Genomic DNA, 24,098 nt, shown 5'->3' on the forward strand with positions numbered 1-24,098 from the left:
CAAAAACATGAAACATGCAACACAGAATAGATAGGTTGCAGTGGCGGAACTTGAACTCGGATATTGATGAGGCGGATGTAAAAGTTAAATAAATTTTTTATTATCAGCAGGGGTGAACAATAAAAAAAATCTTATTATTATGTAATTTTTTTTATGTAAAAACAATTTTCCCGCTAAATCTAGGTGGGCAAGATACCCCTTTGGGATACACTATAATCCACCGCTGACCACACTGGGAAGTAAGTCTACTTTCTATAGGAGGTCGGTTGGTGTTAATTAAATCCTTATTGGGAAGCGTTGGTCTCTATTATAATTCCATACTTAAAAGGCAGAATAAATCAATAAAAGATTGAGTCAATATAAGTTCCGCAACTATGATCTCTTTATTTTTTTTTCTGATATGTTATTTTCTTTCTAATATCTACAATGTTAATTAGCTTTTTATATGGGAGTTGATTCGTACACCACCTTATTTTTGCCATACACCACCAAAACAATTATTTAGACAGTTTTACTCTTCCTTTGAGAAGTTAAGGGGAGTTGGTGGTGAACAAAATGAAGGGTAAAAATGTCCAAAAAATTTATTTAGCGGTGTATGGCAAAATAGAGGTGGTGTACGGATCACCTCCCTTTTTATATACGGAGTATTAGGTTACACATAGGGGTGTTCATCGGTCCGGTTTTCGATTTTTCGGTTTATTCGGTTCGGTTTTTTCAGTTTTGAAATTCTAAAAATTAAAATCAAAAACCAAACCGAAACCAAATTCAAATATCAAAACCAAAACCAAAACCGAACCAAAAAACAAATTTGAATTCGGTTCGGATTCGGTTAAAACCAAATTAACTTCCACATCGATTTTTTTTTACTTTTTTCTCACGATATAAATAAACATTATATTATTAACTTTGTAAGTACTCCGTATCATACTAAAATAATATATATAATCGAACATATATACAAATTTTAGAAAATAAAATAAGCTTATATATTATCATAATACAATACATTTTATATCAAAAAATAAACAAAACCAGTATCAATAACAAAACTAAAACTTTCTCTGTTTTATTCATAGTGTATACTTTCTAATAATAAACTGTTGTAAAGTAGTGCATATAATTTTGATTGATTCAACGTGTACACATACATAAATTGAACTGAATAGCAAACCGAATTGAAATAATTACAGTTTCAAAAATGTGTAGTTAAAAGGAAAATTATGAAATTAAAGATTAAAATAGGATTTCAATCCAAGTAAACCGAATTTGACTTGAAGAGTTAAAATATCTATATTCAAAATCGTTTCTCGTACATGTATACAATAATATAAATAACTTAAAATATTTATTTAATATTGTATAAATTGAATTCGGTTTTATATTCGGTTTTCGGTTAACCAAATTAAAAAATTTCAAAATCGAAAACCAAACCGAAAAACCGAATTAAAATTCGGTTTCGGTTTTTCTCGATCCGAAAACCATTTTTCAAATTCGATTTGGTTTTTTTTCGATTTGATTTCGATTCGATTTTCGGTTTAAATGGTTTCAAACCAAATGGTGCACACCTTACACATATTCACAACTGGATTTATAGCTTTTAAAATTTTAATCCTATTATTAGCAGACAGATAAATCCCATGTGGGTTTTCAATCTTTGAATAAAGCCATATAAACAAGGTTCCTCGATCCAACTACTTTGAATGCATATATAAAAACATCACAACTACATATATATATATATATATATATATATATATATATATATATATATATATATATATATATATATATATATATATATATATATATATATATATATATATATATATATATATATAAAGGATGATGCAAAACATTATTCACAAAAACTTGAAACTCGGTCAACCATATGTCACATTGTCATAAAATCAAGGATCTTTATAAGAATCAACTACGCAAGCTTTGCTATTTTCTAAATGAAGAAACAAAAAAAGATTGAAGAAACATAAGCAAGCAAAGGGTTCAAACAAATTCAATCCGAGAAGATTTTGATACACGGTGGATGTTCAACCATGGCTCGCGCCTCTCAGGTCCAATTTCAGCAATTGTCAATTTCTCCAACATATTCGCATGTTTTAGTAGATAATTTATTATGACAAGCTCTTTTCGTGTTACATAGGAAACTGCAAAAATCTCCTTTAACTTAAAACGTAAACAAGCAGGTGCCTCCTCCATTGGTGGATTCCATTCCTTTCTGAAAGCTTTTCTCTGTTTTTTTTTTTTTCTCGTTTTGTATAAATGTCTCCATACTCTAACAAATCTCTCACTTGGAGACTTTGAACAAAACTCCAATCATATCAATGAATTAACCAAGAACATTAAACCACCTTCGATTACCGCCAAATACCATTTGAGACACGCACGCTTAACACATACTTCGGATGAGTAGACTTTCGATAAAAGGTCTTCAATACTACTTGTTAAACTTGTAACACCATTCACATCTCTAGTTGGGTCTTCTCTCATCAATTCATGAGAAGACCAATTGAGGTAATGCAAAACCTCAATTTCTCCGTTGTAACCACCTTAGTAAATATATCGGCAGGATTCTTCGTACCAAGGATTTTCTCCAAGAATAAAGTGCCATCATTTATATGTTGTCGAATAAAATGATACCTTATCTTGATGTGTTTCGTTCGACTATGAAACACCGGATTCTTCCCAAGATGAACCGCACTTTGATTATCACAATACAAGACGCAATAGTCTTGTCTTTTACCCAACTCGCCTAAGAAGTTCTTCAACCACACTAGCTCTTTAGAAGCTTCCGCAATAGCCATGTATTCGGCTTCGGTGGTTGACAAAGCAACACTCTTTTGCAATCGAGATAACCAACTAATCGCCGTCTTCCCCATTGTGAAAACATAACCCGTAGTGCTTTTCCCCGAATCATCACATCCACCCAAATTAGCATCCGCATAACCTCTAAGTATGAAATTATTTTTGGAGAAACACAATCCCATATTAGAAGTACCTTTCAAATAACGAAGCAACCATTTGACCGCTTCCCAATGCTCTTTCCCCGGATTAGACATATAACGACTTACAACTCCCACTGCTTGAGCAATATCGGGTCTTGTACAAACCATGGCATACATAATACTACCCACGGCCGATGCATATGGAACCTTTTCCATATCCTTCTTGTCTCTTTCCATTTTTGGTGATTGACTTTTCGATAACTTTAAGGTGCTTTCCAAAGGCATAGAACGAGCCTTTGAATCTTCCATGTTGAACCTCTCTACTACTTTCTCAATATATTTGGATTGAGACAAGTATAGAGTACCCTTTACACGATCGCACACAATACTCATACCAAGTATTTGCCTAACACCGCCAAGATCTTTCATCTCGAATTCTCGGAAAAGTAATCCCTTCAACTTGTTAATTTCGGACATGTTTGAACCTGCAAGCAACATGTCATCAACATACAACAATAAGATTATGTAAGAAGACTTGAATTTCTTCAAGTAGCAACAGTGATCCGCTTCACATCTTAAGAAACCAATCTTCTTCATAAACTCGTCAAACTTCAAGTACCATTGCCGAGGTGCTTGCTTCAATCCATACAAACTTTTATTTAGCTTACAAACCCACTTCTCTTTACCGTTTACCTCAAAGCCCTCGGGTTGCCTCATGTAGATCTCTTCAACAAGATCACCATGTAAGAATGCAGTTTTTACATCTAGTTGCTCAAGATGTAAGTCTTCGGATGCGACTATAGAAAGTACCAAACGGAAAGTAGTCATTTTAACTACTGGTGAAAATATCTCTTTGTAGTCAACCCCTTCCTTTTGTTGAAAGTCTTTGACTACCAAACGAGCCTTGTACCTTTTCTTGCCATCCGACTCATTCTTGATTCGATACACCCATTTGTTTTGCAACGCCCTTTTATCATGAGGTAACTTCACTAGTGACCAAGTTTTATTCTTCTCAAGTGACCCCATCTCTTCTTTCATGGCAAGCTCCCATTGTATGAATTCTTTTGTTTTCCTTGCCTCAAAGTAACTTTCGGGTTCACCATTCTCGGTATAGAGCAAGTAGTTTGCTGATGGAGAATACCTAAGATTAGGTTTGGGCACTCTAGTCGAGCGTCTTGGTATAGGAGTAACCGGAATGGTTGGACCGGTTTCATTTGTGTCCTCCTCATCACTAGAGCTCGCACTATGTTCGGAATCATCACCGCTTTTCGAATCATCCCCATCATTAGCATTTTCCGACGCCTCACCGTTATTTGGCAATTCATTGTTTCCCAAACTCCCACTAGAACCTGCAAGATCATCAATAGAAACATCGTCAAAAGTAACTTGACTCGGTTTAGGACTCCCCGTTTCCGATTTACCATAGACTGAATCTTCATCAAAAGTAACATCTCACGAACGAATTACTTTTCTAGTTTCGTTGTCCCAACAACGATAGCCCATTTCATCCGACCCGTAGCCTACGAAAATACACTTCTTTGACTTAGCTTCAAGCTTGTCTTTATCCGCATCTTTGGTCTTCACATATGCATTACACCCAAAGATCCTAAGGTGACCATAACTCACCTTCTTGCCTTGCCATTCTTCCTCGGGAATTCGGAAACCTAACGGTGTTGAGGGTCCCCTATTTATCAAATAAGCCGCCGTATTGACCGCATCCGCCCAAAACATTTTAGGCAAACCGGCATGTAGTCTCATACTCTTAGGCCTTTCATTTAACGTACGATTCATACGTTCGGCGACCCCATTGTGTTGCGGTGTCTCCGGTACCGTTTTCAACATTCTAATACCGAGCTTTGCACAATGGTCCTTAAGCTCAAGACTACCATATTCTCCTCCATTATCCGACTTCAAGCACTTAACCTTCAAGTTAGTCTCATTTTCTACCATAGCTTTCCACTTCACAAAAGTATTAAATACATCGAATTTAGCTTTAAGAAAATAAACCCATACCTTTCGAGTGGAGTCGTCAATGAAGGTGACATAATAGCGAGAACCTCCATGTGATTCTACATTGGTTGGACCAAACACATCCGTATGAACGAGCTCCAATTTCTCCAACTTAGGTGCATTCCCCGATTTCCTAAAAGTCACCTTCTTTTGCTTCCCATAAACACATGGTTCGCAAAACTCAAGTTCTACTTTCTTCAAATCCGGAATCCTCCCACTCGAAACAAGCATCTTCATACCCTTCTCACTCATATGCCCGAATCTTCGGTGCCATAGAGTTGATTCGGACTCAACATTAACCGTAGCAACCACCGTGTCTTCATCAAACACTTCAACCATATAAAGTGTTCCCCTTTTATGCCCACGAGCCACAATACTACTACCCTTAACCACCTTCCATTGGCGGTTTTCAAAAGTAACCGCGTTACCTTCATCATCTAATTGACCAACCGAAATAAGTTTCCTTTTCAATTTAGGAATGTACCTTACGTTCTTCAAAGTCCAATTAGAACCAAGAGTAGTCTTCAAAACAACATCTCCAATGCCCTCTATATTGAGTTGCTTGTTGTCCGCCAATCTCACCTTGCCTTGGTATGAACGAAAATTCTTCATCATGCTTTTGATATGAGTAGCATGAAACGAAGCTCCCGAATCCAAAATCCAAGACTCCATAGAATTTTCAACACTACACAAAAGTGCATCATCACTTTCCCCTTCGGCCAAGTTTACACCTTTCGTGAAACCATTTTTGCAATTCCTTTGAAAGTGCCCCTTTTGATTGCAACCCCAACAAGTAACTTCACTTCTATCCTTCGATGGATACCTCTTCTTAGACTTCTTCCTACCCTTCTTCTCACCGCGTTCAAATTTTCTACCCCGGTTGTCGGTACTTAACAAAGAACCGGATGTCGATTCCCCCGAACATGAGACGCATGCCAAGAGTTGAATAACATAGCGAGACCGTCTATTGCTTATGTGAGCTTCAACAAGAGATGCAGGATTCAACAAAGTGTAGCTTCTGAAATAACAAGACATAAAGTGAAGGTATTCAAGTTTAGGAGCATCAATCACTAACTCCCGATCCTCTAATTCAATCATTTTAATTGTTAATCTCCTCATCGATGGCAAAGAGAGAATAACCATATCCAGTTTGCAAGATAACCCTAGCCTATCCAGACACAACTCTTCTAAAACAGGACACCGAGAAAGCAAAACCATTAGTAAGTTTGTATCGATATTATTAATACATTGAAGATTCAATTCCTTCAAACATGGAAAATTTATCTCAATTTCAGGTGTAAGTAACACCATAAAGCCTTCAAGAGTTAATTTAATTAGTATTATTGCAAAATCTAAATATATTCCGGTAACACTTAACATCAAATTTATAAAACCTAAATTCAAGTTCTTCAACTTCACGGAGCCATTTATATACACGATAATCATTGAGGGGGTAAGATGATTGAAGGAACAACTTTTGGATGGGAGTACCACCACGAACAGCTGCATGCTTCAATCGACTGAATCAATATATTCATTGGCTAGTTTTTCAAACCGGGGAATAACAATATGGTGATTAGGAAGAAACGCCCAGAGGTGCTTCCACCTGTTTGAAAAAATGCGTGAACGAGTAACATCAGCAGCAGCAGGAAGCAGACATAAGATTCGTATGAGAAGTTCATCGGGTAATTGGCTTATAATATCGATTCCTTTTTGCTGTTTCTTCGTTATTTCAAGGCAATTGTTAGCAGCCGATGAATGTTTGGCCATTGAGTCTCTAGGGTTTGAGGTTTAAGTGCGGAGTTTCGACTTGGGGAGTTAATGTATTTGCCTAATTAATGTTTCTTTAAACCCAATTATTTACGGAGTATACTTATTTTATTCTTTCCATTTTTATAAACAAAACCCAATTATTTACGGAGTATATTAATTTTTTTAAGTAAAACCCAATTATTTATTTCATATTATTACTTTTTACTAATCACATGTTATCAATTCGATTCGAGAAGTTAATGTATTTACCTTTTTTAATTAATGATGTATAACTTTGTCATTATTCTGAAAAGTTGTGAAAATGTCCCTATTAAATGTAACATAGGGATATAAACGTAAATAATTGGGAGTACCAAATACCATCTCAATAGAATCAGTTTTGTATTGGTGCGGTTTCAGCACTAGTACGGTAAGCATTGAATCGGTTAGATTAAAGGTTGCTTATCCATGGATGCTAATTTACACGCGGAGCTTTGAATCAAGTGTAGGATCCTTTTGTCTAGGACAATTAACCATCAAGTATCACAATCATATAAGCTAATGAGGTTCCACCCTAAAAACAATTGGTGATAGAAGTAATATATTCAAAACTTGTTTATGGGTCCTAAGAATGATAAAGAAGGCGGTTCATTAGCAACCGGGAGAGGTAATATGACTGCGGAGGTTTTTGCAGTTTTCGATGTTATGATGACACCTTTGGCTGGAGAGAGCGCTTCGGGTGACGGATCTGCCAATGTGTTATCGTACAAGATAGAGAATCGGTCCGGAAAAAATTCGTTGAAACAGAAGGTTAACGATAAAATGAAAAGGGCGGGTCCTCGAGGTTAAGCGATCGGGCTTGTTTTGATAGTTAGTTTGGTTTGTTCTTCTTTTCGTGTTACAATCGGTTCTCTTTTGGTTAGATTGTCTCTATGGTTTTTCGGGTTGTTTGGGAGGATCATTATAGATAGTTTCATATATATAGTTGTTTTCCGGGTGCGAGCTTCCCGTTTCCCCATCTTTTTTTATTCCTTGTTGAGGGCGTTTTTCTTTTGTAAACGACCTCGTTTCTAAATGAGTATTCGTTTTTTCGCAAAAAAAAAAAAAAAAAAAAAAAAAAAAAAGACTGAGTCAATACGTGGCTCCAAAGATTGTTATAAACAAGCTTGAATCCATACGTGCAAGTTTTTTATTTGGAACACGTCTTGGTTCGTAAGTAGCCCGTAGCCATATACACAATGAGCGCGATATAGAATCCAATTCTGTTGTTGCAACTGTACATTCAAACAGTATTTGACTTCCATTAAAAGGATTATATTCTTGAGGTGGCCAGTGTTTGAATTCAAACAGCATTGCAACTATAAAAGATTAGGTCCTGGTTCAGGTCTGACCAGAGTCACAGAACTGTTAAAAACTGGACTTGGAATTTTTTATTTCGAATCTTATTATCAGTAGATAGATAGATGATATGTTGAGCAGGTTTTCAATTTTCAGTTTCATGTACGGTTCCTAAAAGCCATGTAAACAAGGTTCATCCAACATGGTTATCGAGAGAACACTTGTACGTTTTAAGTAGTAGTGACCCAACTGCTTTGAATGCATATATTAAAACATCACAATTAATATATATGAAAAATGATGCAAACCAACATCTTCATAGAATCAAAGATCTTTTACAGGCATGAGTTATAAAAATTAACTATGCAAGTTTCACTATTTTCTAAATGAAGAAATAAAAAGGAACGAAATAAATAGGGTAGCCAAGGGTTCAAACAAATTCAATCCGACAATATTTTGATGCACGGAGGATGTTCAACCATCGCTTGCGTCTCTTAGGATCAACTTTACCGATTGATAACTTCTCCAAATTATTGGCATGCTTCAATAGATAACTTACTATGGCAAACTCTTTCTGTGTAACATAAGAAACTACAAAAATTTCCTTTAACTTAAAACGTAGACAAGCAGGTGCCTCCTCCTTTGGTGGGTTCCATTTCGATATGTATGATAGAAGCCCCTAATGATGAACAAGCAAATAGTCAAATACCAGTACTTTGAAGCAAAAAGGCAATGTTTAGAAATGTGTTTTGAAAATCGTTTTATGATATTTAAAGAAGATTATAACGTTGGAGTGTGGAGACATTTAAACAAAACTGGAAAAAGTGTCACTAAAAACTGTTTCAACACTTTCAAATGGGTATATAGAATCAAGAATGAGATGGATGGCAAGAAAAGGTACAAGGCTCGTTTGGTAGTCAAAGGCTTTCAACAAAAGGAAGGGGTTGACTACAAAGAGATATTTTCACCGGTAGTTAAAATGACTACTATCCGTTTGGTACTTTCTATGGTTGCATCCGAAGACTTACATCTTGAGCAACTAGATGTAAAAACTGCATTCTTACATGGTGATCTTGTTGAAGAGATCTACATGAGGCAACTCGAGGGCTTTGAGGTAAAGGGTAAAGAGAAGTGGGTTTGTAAGCTAAAGAAAAGTTTGTATGGGTTGAAGCAAGCACCTCGGCAATGGTACTTGAAGTTTGACGAGTTTATGAAGAAGATTGGTTTCTTAAGATGTGAAGCGGATCACTGTTGCTACTTGAAGAAATTCAAGTCTTCTTACATAATCTTATTGTTGTAAGTTGATGACATGTTACTTGCAGGTTCAAACATGTCCGAAATTAACAAGTTGAAGGGATTACTTTCCCGAGAATTCGAGATGAAAGATCTTGGCGGTGCTAAGCAAATACTTGGCATGAGTATTGTGCGTGATCGTGTGAAGGGTACTCTATACTTGTCTCAATCCAAATATATTGAGAAAGTAATAGAGAGGTTCAACATGGAAGATTCAAAGGCTCGTTCTATGCCTTTGGAAAGCACCTTAAAGTTATCGAAAAGTCAATCACCAAAGACGGAAAGAGACAAGAAGGATATGGAAAAGGTTCCATATGCATCCGCCGTGGGTAGTATTATGTATGCCATGGTTTGTACAAGACCCGATATTGCTCAAGCAGTGGGAGTTGTAAGTCGTTATATGTCTAATCCGGGAAAAGAGCATTGGGAAGCGGTCAAATGGTTGCTTCGTTATTTGAAAGGTACTTCTAATATGGGATTGTGTTTCTCCAAAAACAATCTCATACTTAGAGGTTATGCGGATGCTAATTTGGGTGGATGTGATGATTCGGGGAAAAGCACTACGGGTTATGTTTTCACAATGGGGAAGACGGAGATTAGTTGGTTATCTCGATTGCAAAAGAGTGTTGCTTTGTCAACCACCGAAGCCGAATACATGGCTATTGCGGAAGCTTCTAAAGAGCTAGTGTGGTTGAAGAACTTCTTAGGCGAGTTGGGTAAAAGACAAGACTATTGCGTCTTGTATTGTGATAATCAAAGTGCGGTTCATCTTGGGAAGAATCCGGTGTTTCATAGTTGAACGAAACACATCAAGATAAGGTATCATTTTATTCGACAACATATAAATGATGGCACTTTATTCTTGGAGAAAATCCTTGGTACAAAGAATCCTGCCGATATGTTTACTAAGGTAGTTACGACCGAAAAATTGAGGTTTTGCATTACCTCAATTGGTCTTCTCATGAATTGATGAGAGAAGACCCCAGCTAGAGATGTGAATGGTGTTACAAGTTTAACAAGTAGTATTGAAGACCTTTTATCGAAAGTCTACTCATCCGAAGAATGTGTTGAGTGTGCGTGTCCCAAATGATATTTGGCGGTAATCGAAGGTGGTTTAATGTTCTTGGTAAATTCATTGATATGAATGGAGCTTGTTCAAAGTCTCCAAGTGGGAGATTGTTGCAGATTTCGGTAAGCGTGAAACAGAGAAAAACAGATCAAAAACAGAACAAATTGATTGTGCGCGGTGATGGTGCGCGTGAAGGTATTTCGTATGCCCGAGAGACATATTAAATTAACGTGGCTAATATGTTTTGATCCAAGTCGGGTCATACTCAATAACAAGCTTACTGACACCTTATTAGTATGTGATCTTAACGATTGGATCGTTGATTATATACACGACACTTGAACTTTAAGAAAAACGGTTTTCTGAAATATTATTTGATGTGTATATATATAAATTATGGAATAATTTATATAATTTGGATTTAATTATTTATAGGTTAAATAATTAATAAATTTATGTTACATTTTATATAAATGGGTTTTATATAATAAAATGTACATAAATAAATATGGAAGTTTATAAAATAGTTTTATAAAAAATTAACTCTTTTATAAAACTTATTTTATAATACATATTTGGAAGTGGCATGGGAGTTTCACAAGCATGCTATTATTTTACTAGATTTTAAGTGTTACTTTCAAAGATTCCATGTGATAAGTACCAAGACCTCTTGGAGACTTAAACACTTGAACATACATGCAAAAACACATCAAATACACTCAAAAAAAAACTGCACAACTTCTTTTTTCTGCTGCAGTAGGCCGTGGCCTTTTATGAGGGATAAGAGGTTCATGGTTTGGTTTTTGGAAGCTTAATTCAAGTGTCAACAAATCCTAACCAAAGCACAAGGTGTTGGTGATAAGCTTGGGGTATTACAACTTGAGGTTTCATACATTTTGGAGCTCCATTCATCTTCATCATCTTCATCATTTACTAGCAAGCTTGGAGTAGGTATAATCTCTTTACTTGCTTGTAGTTTGTAAGTATATATCACAACTTGATCCTAATTGGGATTTAACTTTAATTGGTTAAAGATTAACAAGTTTTGAATGATAATATGAACATGCTTCCGCTTTTATTTGATTCTTAAAAGGTTTTAAGCATATTGTAACTTGTTAAATCCCAACAATGGTATCTAGAGCCGAAGTTGTTGAAATATACTTCGAGATAGTTATTAAACTCACTATATATTTTGCATTTTATGTACATGCATGATTGTAAAATGCAAAAATTTATGGTTTTGGGTGGGATTATTATATGGCTGAATTTATGGAGTTCCAAAAATGGGTTTTGGTTCTTCTATTTGGTTCATACTTGGTTGTATGTTAAAGTTCACAATCTAAGCCTTGACCTTGTGTTTGGTTGCATGCATGGTTGATTTATATTTATTCAATTGGTTTGTAATAATATTTATTCATTTGGCATGTAATAATTCACTTGGTTATGTAATTTATTTTATATTTGGTATGTAAAATAGATTAGGTTGTATTTTCATTTTTTTTAGAAAAATGTATTAGGATATATTTTTTGTAAAAATGAAGATGCAAGATAAAGACAAGGAAGATGCAAGATTAAGTGGGAGATTTGAAATCTCCTACTTTGTGTAATAACCCCTTTACCGGTGACATTTGTTTTCGGCTAAACAAATGTCTACCAAATTGGCTTGATTGTGAACATATTGTTTTGCATGCGTGGTTGTTTATTTATTTGATTATGGATTGTATGTTTGATTACTACAAGTAAATCACAAATTAACAACAAGCAAAATGGCAATTTAATTGGTTAAATTAGACATTATAAATGACATGCAAAACGACAATTTAAATGGTTAAATTAAAATGGCAAAAGGACATTAATAAATGGTTATTAAGAACACTAAAAGGATTAGAATAATTGGTTATTGAAACACATATAAAATGGTTTATATCAAAGTAATGAATTGGCTTTATTACATAACATGAAAATGGATTTTCATATGTACCATACACTAAATGCATGTTGGTGTATGGCATAAAAGTTTTCTTAAACTAGAAATAATGAAAACTTAAAATCCCTTATTAACAAGGCAAACAAGTTAAACGCCATCCTTTTGTGTGACACTTAAAAATATTAGGGAACTCATAATGGGATAAAGGTCACCTAACCGTTATAAGCAAACTAATATGGTTAAGGTAAAATTCACATGCTTGTGGGATAAAGGTCACCTAACCACTTGCATGTTAATTTTACATGTTTACACAAGTAGGACGACTTGATTTGGGAATCATGAACTTAGGGTCACCGAAGCATGAGGAACAAATAGGCGTTGATGGGATAAATATGCCATGCAAAAGGATTGCATGATCCCATAATTTAGAAGTTGCAAAAGGATTGCAATTGTCATATAAATGACTACCTAGCTAAATCAAATAACGGGATAAAGGTCACCTAACCGAAATTTGATTTACCGTTGGATTCTAATATTTAATAAGACAATTATAATATAAAAGGGTATTGTTTATTAAATTTGAAATCAATACTTAAATGAACTTTGTTAATTTTGTAGATGGCCGCTAATAACAACAACAACATGCAAAACGCACCACTTAACCTAAACAACCTATCGTTAAGGTCTCTCCTTGAGAAAGACAAACTCAACCATACGAACTTTATGGATTGGTTCCGTAATCTTAGGATTGTCCTCAAACTCGAGGATAAAGCGTATGTGTTGGAGGACCCCATTCCCGATCAACCCGACATGGATGATACGGAGGGCATGGCTTACTATGACAAATATTGTGCCGATTCGGTGCAAGTTGGTTGCCTAATGCTTGGGACTATGATACCCGAACTCCAAAAGGATTTCGAACATCATAGTGCATATTACATGATAACGCAATTGAAGGAGATGTTCCTTCAACAAGCACGTGTCGAGCGCTTCGAAACGGTTCGAGCGCTACATGCATGTCGTATGGATGACACCCAATCCGTCTCCTCCTATGTCCTCAAAATGAAAAGCCTCATTGATCGCGCAAACCGTCTTAACCTCAACATTTCCAATGAGCTAGCCACCGATCTTATCCTAAACTCCTTGTCAAAGAGGTTTGACCAATTTGTAATTAATTACAATATGAATGGGATGGATAAGACCATCGGTGAGCTTCATGGCATGTTAAGGACGGCCGAAACAAGCATGGGTAAAAGGGCTTCACCCGTACTAATGATCAATGATGGCGGGTCAAAAGGTAACAACACCTCTAAGCCTAAGGTGGCTAAGAGAAAAGGACCCGCCTATCAAGGCAAGGGAAAGGTGAAGATGGTTACCCCAACCAAGAACAAGAACAAAAAGCAAAAGGTTGCGTAAAAGGCAAACCCCAAGGAAGACCCATGTTTCGGTTGCGGTGAGATGGGTCATTGGAAACGAAACTGTCCGGTCTACCTTAAGGAGTTGAAGGAAAAGAGAGATGCGGGGCAATCCTCAGGTAATATATATATGGTATATATAGAGCTTAGTATTACTTCTTCTAATACATGGGTATTAGACACTGGATGTGGAACTCACATTTGCAATTCTTTGCAGGGGTTCAAAAGAAGTAACAAGCAAACGGGAACATCAAGTCTCTTCATGGGGAATGGAGCTAAAGTGCAAGTGAAAGCTCAAGGAGACTTTGTGTTAAAACTTCCAAGTGGCATGGAACTTATTTTGAATGATGTTTTGTATGCACCCGACTTGTGTTGAAACATTATTTTTGTTTCCCGTTTGAAACAATATGGTTTTAATGTTAATTTTATTAATGATGATATCCATGTTTGTTTAGATAATGTATTCTATTTCAAGGCTTCGCCTTCAAATGGAATTTATGAATTGGTTCATGATGACACATCATCTTATAGCTCAATGTACCATACAAGCACCAAGAAACTCAAAAGGGATTTGAGTGATTCCTACTTATGGCATTGTCGCCTTGGTCACATAAACAAGAACCGAATGCATACACTTCAAAAGAATGGACTTTTAAAATCAAATGAGATGGACTCGTTTGATGTATGTGAATCTTGTTTACAAGGCAAAATGACTAAAGCACCTTTCAAAGGGACCTATGAAAGGGCTAAAGACTTATTGGGATTAATACATTCGGATGTGTGTGGACCCTTTAAGCCCATGACTAGGAATGGTGAAAGATACTTTGTTACATTCATTGATGACTTCAGGCGTTTCGGATATGTCTACTTGTTAAGGCATAAGGATGAAACTTTTGAAGCATTCAAAGAATATCAAAACGAAGTACAAAATCAACTCAACAAGACAATCAAGGTAATGCGTACCGATAGAGGAGGTGAATACCTAAGCGATGCCTTCCAAGATCATCTTAGAAGTTGTGGGATTATCTCACAACTCACTCCTCCTGGAACACCCCAACTGAATGGAGTTTCCGAAAGGAGGAACCGAACCCTAATGGATATGGTTCGATCTATGATGGCTAGAAGCTCGTTACCTCTATCATTTTGGGGTTATTGTCTATGCTCCGCGGCTCGTATTTTAAATATGGCCCCAACCAAAAGGGTGGAACGAACACCTCATGAGATGTGGTTTGGAAAACCTCCATCTCTATCATACTTAAAGGTATGGGGATGTGAAGCTTACCCTAAGCGTTACGTCCCTAATAAGTTGAATGCTCGATCCACGAAGTGTATCTTCATAGGATATCCCAAGAATGATATGGGATATTATTTCTATGATCCATCCGAGCAGAATGTATTTGTTGCTCGGAAGGCGGAATTCCTTGAAACTAAGTTCCTAATGGAAGGAAATAGTGAAAGGAAGATAGATCTTGAAGAGGATCAAGATCAAGTAGATGATACACAATTGATTGACACTAGCACTCAACATGAAAATGTTGAGAGTGATCAAATGGATGATCAAAATACACAAGACGTTCGTAGATCTGGTAGGATTAGTAATCCTCCCGAGAGATATGGGTTTCTCATGGATGGTTGCTATGTGGTTGATTTGGATGAACCAACAAACTACCAAGATGCTTTATCAAGGATTGATAAGGATAAATGGCAGGAAGCCATGAACGCTGAGATGCAATCCATGTATGACAACCAAGTTTGGGAACTTGTTGAACAACCTACTGGCTCAAGGCTAGTTGATTGTAAATGGCTTTTCAAGATGAAAACCGACATACATGGAAACTTGGATACATATAAAGCTAGACTTGTAGCAAAAGGTTTCACCCAAACTCAAGGGGTTGACTATGATGAAACTTTTTCGCCTGTGGCGATGCTAAAGTCTATTAGGATATTACTTGCCATTGCTGCTCATTATGATTATGAAATATGGCAGATGGATGTCAAGACCGCCTTCCTAAACGGACATCTTGAGGAAGATGTCTATATGGTTCAGCCTGAGGGTTTTGTTGATCCGAAATATCCTAAAAAGGTATGCAAGTTAAAGAAGTCAATCTACGGATTGAAACAAGCATCTAGAATGTGGAATCATCGTTTTAATGAGGAGGCCAAGAAATTTGGCTTCATTAAAAATGGTGATGAAGCTTGTGTATACAAGAAAGCTAGTGGGAGCACTATCATGTTCCTTGTACTATATGTGGATGATATATTGTTATTTGGAAATGATATTCCGGCAATGCAAGGTGTTAAAACTTGGTTAAGCAAATGCTTCTCCATTAAGGATCTTGGAGAAGCACAATACGTTTTGGGGATTGGGATCTACAGGGATAGATCCAAGAAACTGATAGGTTTAAATCAAAGTGCATACATTGAAAAGATCTTGAAAAGGTTCAAGACGGAGAACTCTAAGAAAGGTTTGGTACCTATTCAAAAGGGAACACGTCTCAGTTCATCTCAGTGCCCCACCACGAAAGATGAACAGGAGAGAATGAAGAAAGTCCCATATGCTTATGCCATTGGGTCAATCATGTATGCAATGATATGCACTAGACCGGATGTGTCATGCGCTCTTAGCCTGACAAGTAGATACCAGAATAACCCAGGAAACAGTCATTGGATTGCTGTTAAAAGTATATTGAAATACCTTAGGAGGACTAAGGATATGTTTCTGATATATGGGTCTGGTGAGGAGGAACTCGCTGTGAAAGGTTACGTGGATGCGAGTTTCCAAACTGATCGTGATGATTCTCGATCACAATCCGGTTATGTCTTCACATTAAATGGAGGTGCGGTCTCTTGGAAGAGTTCAAAACAGGATGTTGTTGCTCTATCCACTACAGAGTCGGAGTACATCGCCGCATCATTGGCAGCTCAGGAAGCTGCATGGATGAAGAAATTCATCGACGACTTAGGAGTAGTCCCTTCCATTCAGGACCCTCTTGAGATCTTTTGTGACAACGAGGGTGCGATTGCTCAAATCAAGGAACCTCGTGCTCATCAAAAGACACGTCACATTGAGCGGAGATTCAACTACATAAGGGATGAAGTTGAAAAAGGAAAGATATGTATTCGCAAAGTTCACACAGATCTAAATATAGCGGATCCACTCACGAAGCTCTTACATGGTGCAAAACATCAAGGGCATGTTAGTGCATTAGGACTTCGATATTCTAGTGATTGGTCATGATCTGTTTTAAGTATTGTAACGGAACAAAATTGTTCAAACTCATTAATATAATTATGGTTTAATTTATTTTGAGTTAAGTTACTATTTTGCATATTTTATCCATGAATAAGTAATTATTCTAAATTCCGTAGTCGATCACATTTGTGGGAACAAGTGTGAGGTTTAGACTATTATGAACTTGGATTGGTATACATTCACGGAATGAATGTGGGGCAGGGTTGCAACCAAGGTTCATAGATATTTGTGGGATACAAATATTGGAAGACCCGCCCTCAAGATTTACTAAATGGAGCCTTTGTGGTTGATCACATGTAATCTTGAGTAAAGGCAAATATCATTGTATCCTCTGACCTGAGATACATATTGGGTTCGGATATTTACCAAGTATTGTGCCTTGATTCTTTCCTTCGCTATTCTGAAATATGATAGTTCATAAGGAAGAGCTCAGGTATAATGCAAGGTATATATTTAGGACGTATGTAGTCAAGATGGAATTTGTCCCTCTTATTCGTTGAGAGTTAGATGTCTAAGGCCTGATAAAGTTAAATCTAGAAGAGAGTGATCACTCCGTGTCTCTTGGATTTAACATGACATCTAGGACGAAAGGAAATAATGAAAGATTCACCTATTCATATTCGAGATGGGAACTCGAAAGGGATGATGTTATTGAATGGTACAAAGTCATAACATATTGGGGGTGATGGACGTCGTTAGGTGGTATCCATCACTTGCATTAATTTCTTATGTTTCTCGTGCAAGTGGGAGATTGAAGGTATTTCGTATGCCCGAGAGACATATTAAATTAACGTGGCTAATATGTTTTGATCCAAGTCGGGTCATACCCAATAACAAGCTTACTGACACCTTATTAGTATGTGATCTTAACGATTGGATCGTTGATTATATACACGACACTTGAACTTTAAGAAAAACGGTTTTCTGAAATATTATTTGATGTGTATATATATAAATTATGGAATAATTTATATAATTTGGATTTAATTATTTATAGGTTAAATAATTAATAAATTTATGTTACATTTTATATAAATGGGTTTTATATAATAAAATGTACATAAATAAATATGGAAGTTTATAAAATAGTTTTATAAAAAATTAACTCTTTTATAAAACTTATTTTATAATACATATTTGGAAGTGGCATGGGAGTTTCACAAGCATGCTATTATTTTACTAGATTTTAAGTGTTACTTTCAAAGATTCCATGTGATAAGTACCAAGACCTCTTGGAGACTTAAACACTTGAACATACATGCAAAAACACATCAAATACACTCCAAAAAAAACTGCACAACTTCTTTTTTCTGCTGCAGTAGGCCGTGGCCTTTTATGAGGGATAAGAGGTTCATGGTTTGGTTTTTGGAAGCTTAATTCAAGTGTCAACAAATCCTAACCAAAGCACAAGGTGTTGGTGATAAGCTTGGGGTATTACAACTTGAGGTTTCATACATTTTGGAGCTCCATTCATCTTCATCATCTTCATCATTTACTAGCAAGCTTGGAGTAGGTATAATCTCTTTACTTGCTTGTAGTTTGTAAGTATATATCACAACTTGATCCTAATTGGGATTTAACTTTAATTGGTTAAAGATTAACAAGTTTTGAATGATAATATGAACATGCTTCCGCTTTTATTTGATTCTTAAAAGGTTTTAAGCATATTGTAACTTGTTAAATCCCAACAGCGCGGCGCGCTCCCTGCGCGCACTAGAGAAGTTTTGATCAGAAGGCTTGCTCGAAGTTTGGGAGTGTGCACGACGCGCACGTTTAAGTGTGCACGGCGCACGATGTCTGGCAGCAAGTGGGCAACTTGCACACATGGGATCCGATCTTGATTGATTCTCCTTTCACTTTAGGTGCTTAGTGGGTTGCTTTACACCACTAATTGTGGCTGTGATCATGTCATTAGTGGGTGTAAAGCATGGCTAGTTGGTTTATCTTTCATGATTACTAGCACACTTGAAGATCAAGTTGTAGTTTGGTTGGTTTCTTGTTTGCTCTATATATAGAGCTCATTCATAGTCATTGTAACACACCACTCTCAAGTATTCAATAATATAACAATCTCTAGTTGGTCCGTGGACTAAAGCAATCACAACGATTGCATATAACCACGTTATATCTTGTGTCGTTCTTACATTTTCGCATTTATTATCTTTCGTTCATTAAGTGGGTTGAGTGATCTTGATAGTATCACTACTCGGCTAGTAATCTTGTAGAATTACTAGCGTTGTTTGGGTCCTAATATCCTAACATATAATTATAATACTTTATAGTATTTGGGGCAAAATTAGGAGTCATGTATTTAACTTTGAAGATCAAAACATCAATTTTGTTGTTGTTGTTGTTGTTGTTAAAATTTGTCAATATGGTCAAGGTAGACATAAACTTACATCAGAAAAGGTAAGATACTCAAGATTAGGCATATTGTTTAATAAAACCAGCAACATATTCTTCTGTACCCAAGGAATTTCAAGTATAACCAAGTTAGGGAACAAGAGCAGGTTTATACTTCGGGTACTTATAAGCTTAAAGATAATGCTGATGACTTGAATTACGGGGACTATATTCAAAACTTGTTTATGGGTCCTAGGAATTATAAAGAAGGCGGTTCATTGGCAACCGGGAGAGGTAATATGTCTGCGGAGGTTTTTGCAGTTTTCGATGTTATGATGACACCTTTGGCTGGAGAGAGCGCTTCGGGTGACGGATCTGCCAATGTGTTATCGTACAAGATAGAGAATCGGTCCGGAAAAAATTCGTTGAAAGAGACGGTTAACGATAAAATGAAAAGGGCGGGTCCTCGAGGTTAAGCGATCGGGCTTGTTTTGATAGTTAGTTTGGTTTGTTCTTCTTTTAATGTTACAATCGGTTCTCTTTTGGTTAGATTGTCTCTATGGTTTTTCGGGTTGTTTGGGAGGATCATTATAGATAGTTTCGTATATATAGTTGTTTTCCGGGTGCGAGCTTCCCGTTTCCCCATCTTTTTTTATTCCTTGTTGAGGGCGTTTTTCTTTTGTAAACGACCTCGTTTCTAAATGAGTATTCGTTTTTTCGCAAAAAAAAAAAAAAAAAAAAAAAAAAAAAAAAAAAAAAAAAAAAAAAAAAACTGAGTCAATACGTGGCTCCAAAGATTGTTATAAACAAGCTTGAATCCATACGTGCAAGTTTTTTATTTGGAACACGTCTTGGTTCGTAAGTAGCCCGTAGCCATATACACAATGAGCGCGATATAGAATCCAATTCTGTTGTTGCAACTGTACATTCAAACAGTATTTGACTTCCATTAAAAGGATTATATTCTTGAGGTGGCCAGTGTTTGAATTCAAACAGCATTGCAACTATAAAAGATTAGGTCCTGGTTCAGGTCTGACCAGAGTCACAGAACTGTTAAAAACTGGACTTGGAATTTTTTATTTCGAATCTTATTATCAGTAGATAGATAGATGATATGTTGAGCAGGTTTTCAATTTTCAGTTTCATGTACGGTTCCTAAAAGCCATGTAAACAAGGTTCATCCAACATGGTTATCGAGAGAATACTTGTACGTTTTAAGTAGTAGTGACCCAACTGCTTTGAATGCATATATTAAAACATCACAATTAATATATATGAAAAATGATGCAAACCAACATCTTCATAGAATCAAAGATCTTTTACAGGCATGAGTTATAAAAATTAACTATGCAAGTTTCACTATTTTCTAAATGAAGAAATAAAAAGGAACGAAATAAATAGGGTAGCCAAGGGTTCAAACAAATTCAATCCGACAATATTTTGATGCACGGAGGATGTTCAACCATCGCTTGCGCCTCTTAGGATCAACTTTACCGATTGATAACTTCTCCAAATTATTTGCATGCTTCAATAGATAACTTACTATGGCAAACTCTTTCTGTGTAACATAAGAAACTGCAAAAATTTCCTTTAACTTAAAACGTAGACAAGCAGGTGCCTCCTCCTTTGGTGGGTTCCATTTCGATATGTATGATAGAAGCCCCTAATGATGAACAAGCAAATAGTCAAATACCAGTACTTTGAAGCAAAAAGGCAATGTTTAGAAATGTGTTTTGAAAATCGTTTTATGATATTTAAAGAAGATTATAATTATAATACTTTATAGTATTTGGGGCAAAATTAGGAGTCATGTATTTAACTTTGAAGATCAAAACATCAATTTTGTTGTTGTTGTTGTTGTTGTTGTTGTTGTTGTTGTTGTTGTTAAAATTTGTCAATATGGTCAAGGTAGACATAAACTTACATCAAAAAAGGTAAGATACTCAAGATTAGGCATATTGTTTAATAAAACCAGCAACGTATTCTTCTGTACCCAAGGAATTTCAAGTTTAGCCAAGTTAGGGAACAAGAGCAGGTTTATACCAAACATTCTACCAATAACATCAAGAGTCTGCATAACCAAACACTAGACATTATCATCCCGAAGCATAACTTAAATAATTCACAAAATAATCACGTAGGCATAGCATTTAAAATCAGAACAATCGACTGCAAATTTGAATTTGATTAGATTTTTTGTTAAATAAATATAATGTCGAACATACCAATAAAGATTCACGAGTCAATCTCAGTATCTTGGTGGATGAGACACATATCAAGAGTTGAATAACATAGTAATATCGCCTATTGCTTATGTGAGCTTCAAAAACTGACGTTGGACTCTTCAAAGTGAACTTTCTTAAATAACAATTAAAAAAGTGAAGGTATTCAAGTTTAGGAGCATCAATCACTAACTCCTGGTCGCTAAAATCACAATTCTAAATTGTTAATATCCTCATCGATGGCGAAGAGAGCTTAACAATAGGCGGTTTGCAAGTAAACGATTCCATATCCAAACACAATTCTTCTACAACAGGACACCATTGAATCAAATTGGTTAGCCAAATCGGATTCAAATATTTGGTACACCGAAGATTCAATTTCTTCAAACATGGAAAAGGTATCTCGACTTCAGGTATAACTAACCCAACGCCTTCTAGTGTTAATTTAATTAGCCTAGAGAAATTTATAATAGACATATCCCAGAGAAATCTAACATTATAAGGATCATCATCAGCTAGAAACCTAAACTCAAGTTCTTCAACTTCACAAAGGCAATTATTAACACGATAATCATCGAGGCGGTAAGAGGATTGAAGGAACAATTTTTTGATGGGCATAACACCACGAAGAGCTATGGTTTGATCAACTGAATCAATATATTTATTGGCTTGTTCTTCAAACTGAGGCATAACAAGATGAGATTAGGAAGAAAAGCCCAAAGGTGCTTCCACCTGTTTGACAAAATGCTTGATCAAGTAGCATCAGCAGCAGGAAGCAGAGATAGGATTTGTATAAGAAGATCATCAGGTAATTGGCTTATCATATCAATTCCTTTTCGTTGTTTCCTAAATTATTTCATGGCAATTATTAGCAGCAGATGAATTTTTGGCCATTGAGATCTCTAGGGTTTGAGACAAGATTCGTTGTTTCTTCATTATTTATGTGCGGATATGTTTATGTTTCAACCTTGGTTGCAAAATTCGCTATTCGGGGATTAATCGTTGGAGAATTTAGAAGGATTAATCGGTAATTCGGGAATTAATCGGGGATTAATCCGATTGTATTTTATACATTCAAATATTAAATTTTAGTAAATTATATGTGTAAATATAGAAAAGAATCATAAATATAAAAAATCAACTTTAATATAATTGTCTAAAATTATTCATTTTGCTCAAAAACCATAAAGTTTTAGTTTAAATTCATGTTAAAATGTTAAATATTTTTTACTTTTGACTGACTTTGATTACCAAATTTGATTTTAACCCATCAATTAACATTGACCGTTTAATTAAATGGTTATTTGGAAATTGGAATGGATTACTCTTAAAAATGATTAATCGGAGATTAATCGGCGAGTAATCGGATTTTTTACAACATTATGTTTCTGAATTGGATCTCCAGTATGTCAAGCCCAATACAGCAACTTCTTTTTTTCCTAAAATAGATTTCCGAGGCCCAACAAGACTTCTAATAACCAAATTAATTTGGGAAACTAATATATTTTCCATACAACGTTGCTAATATTTTTTAAATAAATTGTAAAAACTTTAAATTAGGATGCATGTTCGTGTTATGGTCATAACCTAGAAATCGAAATTAGGACCGACTGTTTTTAAATAATGACAGTGAAATAAAAATCAATATTACAATGATTTTGTGATGTAATAAATACAAGTGGTGATCAGCAATCTTAAGTAATGATCAGGTCACGCAACACGCAAACCCGACCATTGTATATTATATGATCCGATCATAACCTTATTACCTAATAATTAAAGACGCGACCAATTCAATTTGGTGCTAAAAGGCCCAAATGTGTAAATATGTTATTTTCTTTCTATCTTATTCCAATGTTAATTGCTCTTTCCGTCCCAAAAAACAATCCGGTTTGACCTTTTGTTAAATTTATGATATATTAATCAATTGTCTAGTTTCCCCCATTAAATGTTGTATGGCAGATGAAGAATGGTCTATAGACCACAATAATTATTAAACAAATGTTCTTGGAGTTCTACTAGACGAAATTAAATTAGCAAGAGTTGATGTTTAAAAAAAATAATAATAATCAAGAGTTGGGGGCTGTGTTTGAATCCATACAGTCAAACTACTCGCTCTCACATGACGAAGCTGGTTTGCTGAAGGCTGAGATACAAACTGAAGAGATTAAAAGCAGCCGTGTGGGGTTGCAGTAGTGATAAATCACCGAGACCTGACAGGTTTTCTTTTCGGTTTGTTGAACAAATTTAGAAGATTCTTGAAATGGACATCATTTTACCTGTGAAGAATAATTTTGTTACAGCTCGGCTTTCAGGTGGAGCTAACTCGGCTTGCTCATGTGATTGACAAAATAATTTGGCCGAAACAATAGGCAATTATAGAAGGGATAAAAATTTTGAACGATCATTTGGTTGTTTGCGAGATATTTCATGGTTTAAAAAGAATAAAAGTAAGCAGAAGCTCTTTAAGGGAGACTTTGAAAAGTATATGATTTCGTGAACTGGATTACTTGAAT

General features: G+C 35.7%; 1 protein-coding gene across 1 annotated transcript; it reads right to left on the reverse strand.

Moving 5' to 3' along the window:
• Positions 1-20,774: 20,774 nt before the first annotated feature.
• Positions 20,775-22,272, reverse strand: LOC139901824 (F-box/FBD/LRR-repeat protein At3g52680-like). Its single transcript, XM_071884498.1, has 4 exons — positions 21,841-22,272; positions 21,586-21,702; positions 21,285-21,431; positions 20,775-21,023 (listed from the first exon to the last, which is right to left on the reverse strand). Exons 1-4 carry the CDS (start codon positions 22,270-22,272, stop codon positions 20,775-20,777), a joined length of 945 nt encoding a protein of 314 aa, XP_071740599.1.
• Between the last annotated feature and the right edge of the window lie 1,826 nt (positions 22,273-24,098).

The sequence above is a fragment of the Rutidosis leptorrhynchoides genome, chromosome 3 (genome assembly GCF_046630445.1).
Source record: "Rutidosis leptorrhynchoides isolate AG116_Rl617_1_P2 chromosome 3, CSIRO_AGI_Rlap_v1, whole genome shotgun sequence".
Classification (NCBI taxonomy): Eukaryota; Viridiplantae; Streptophyta; class Magnoliopsida; order Asterales; family Asteraceae; genus Rutidosis; species Rutidosis leptorrhynchoides.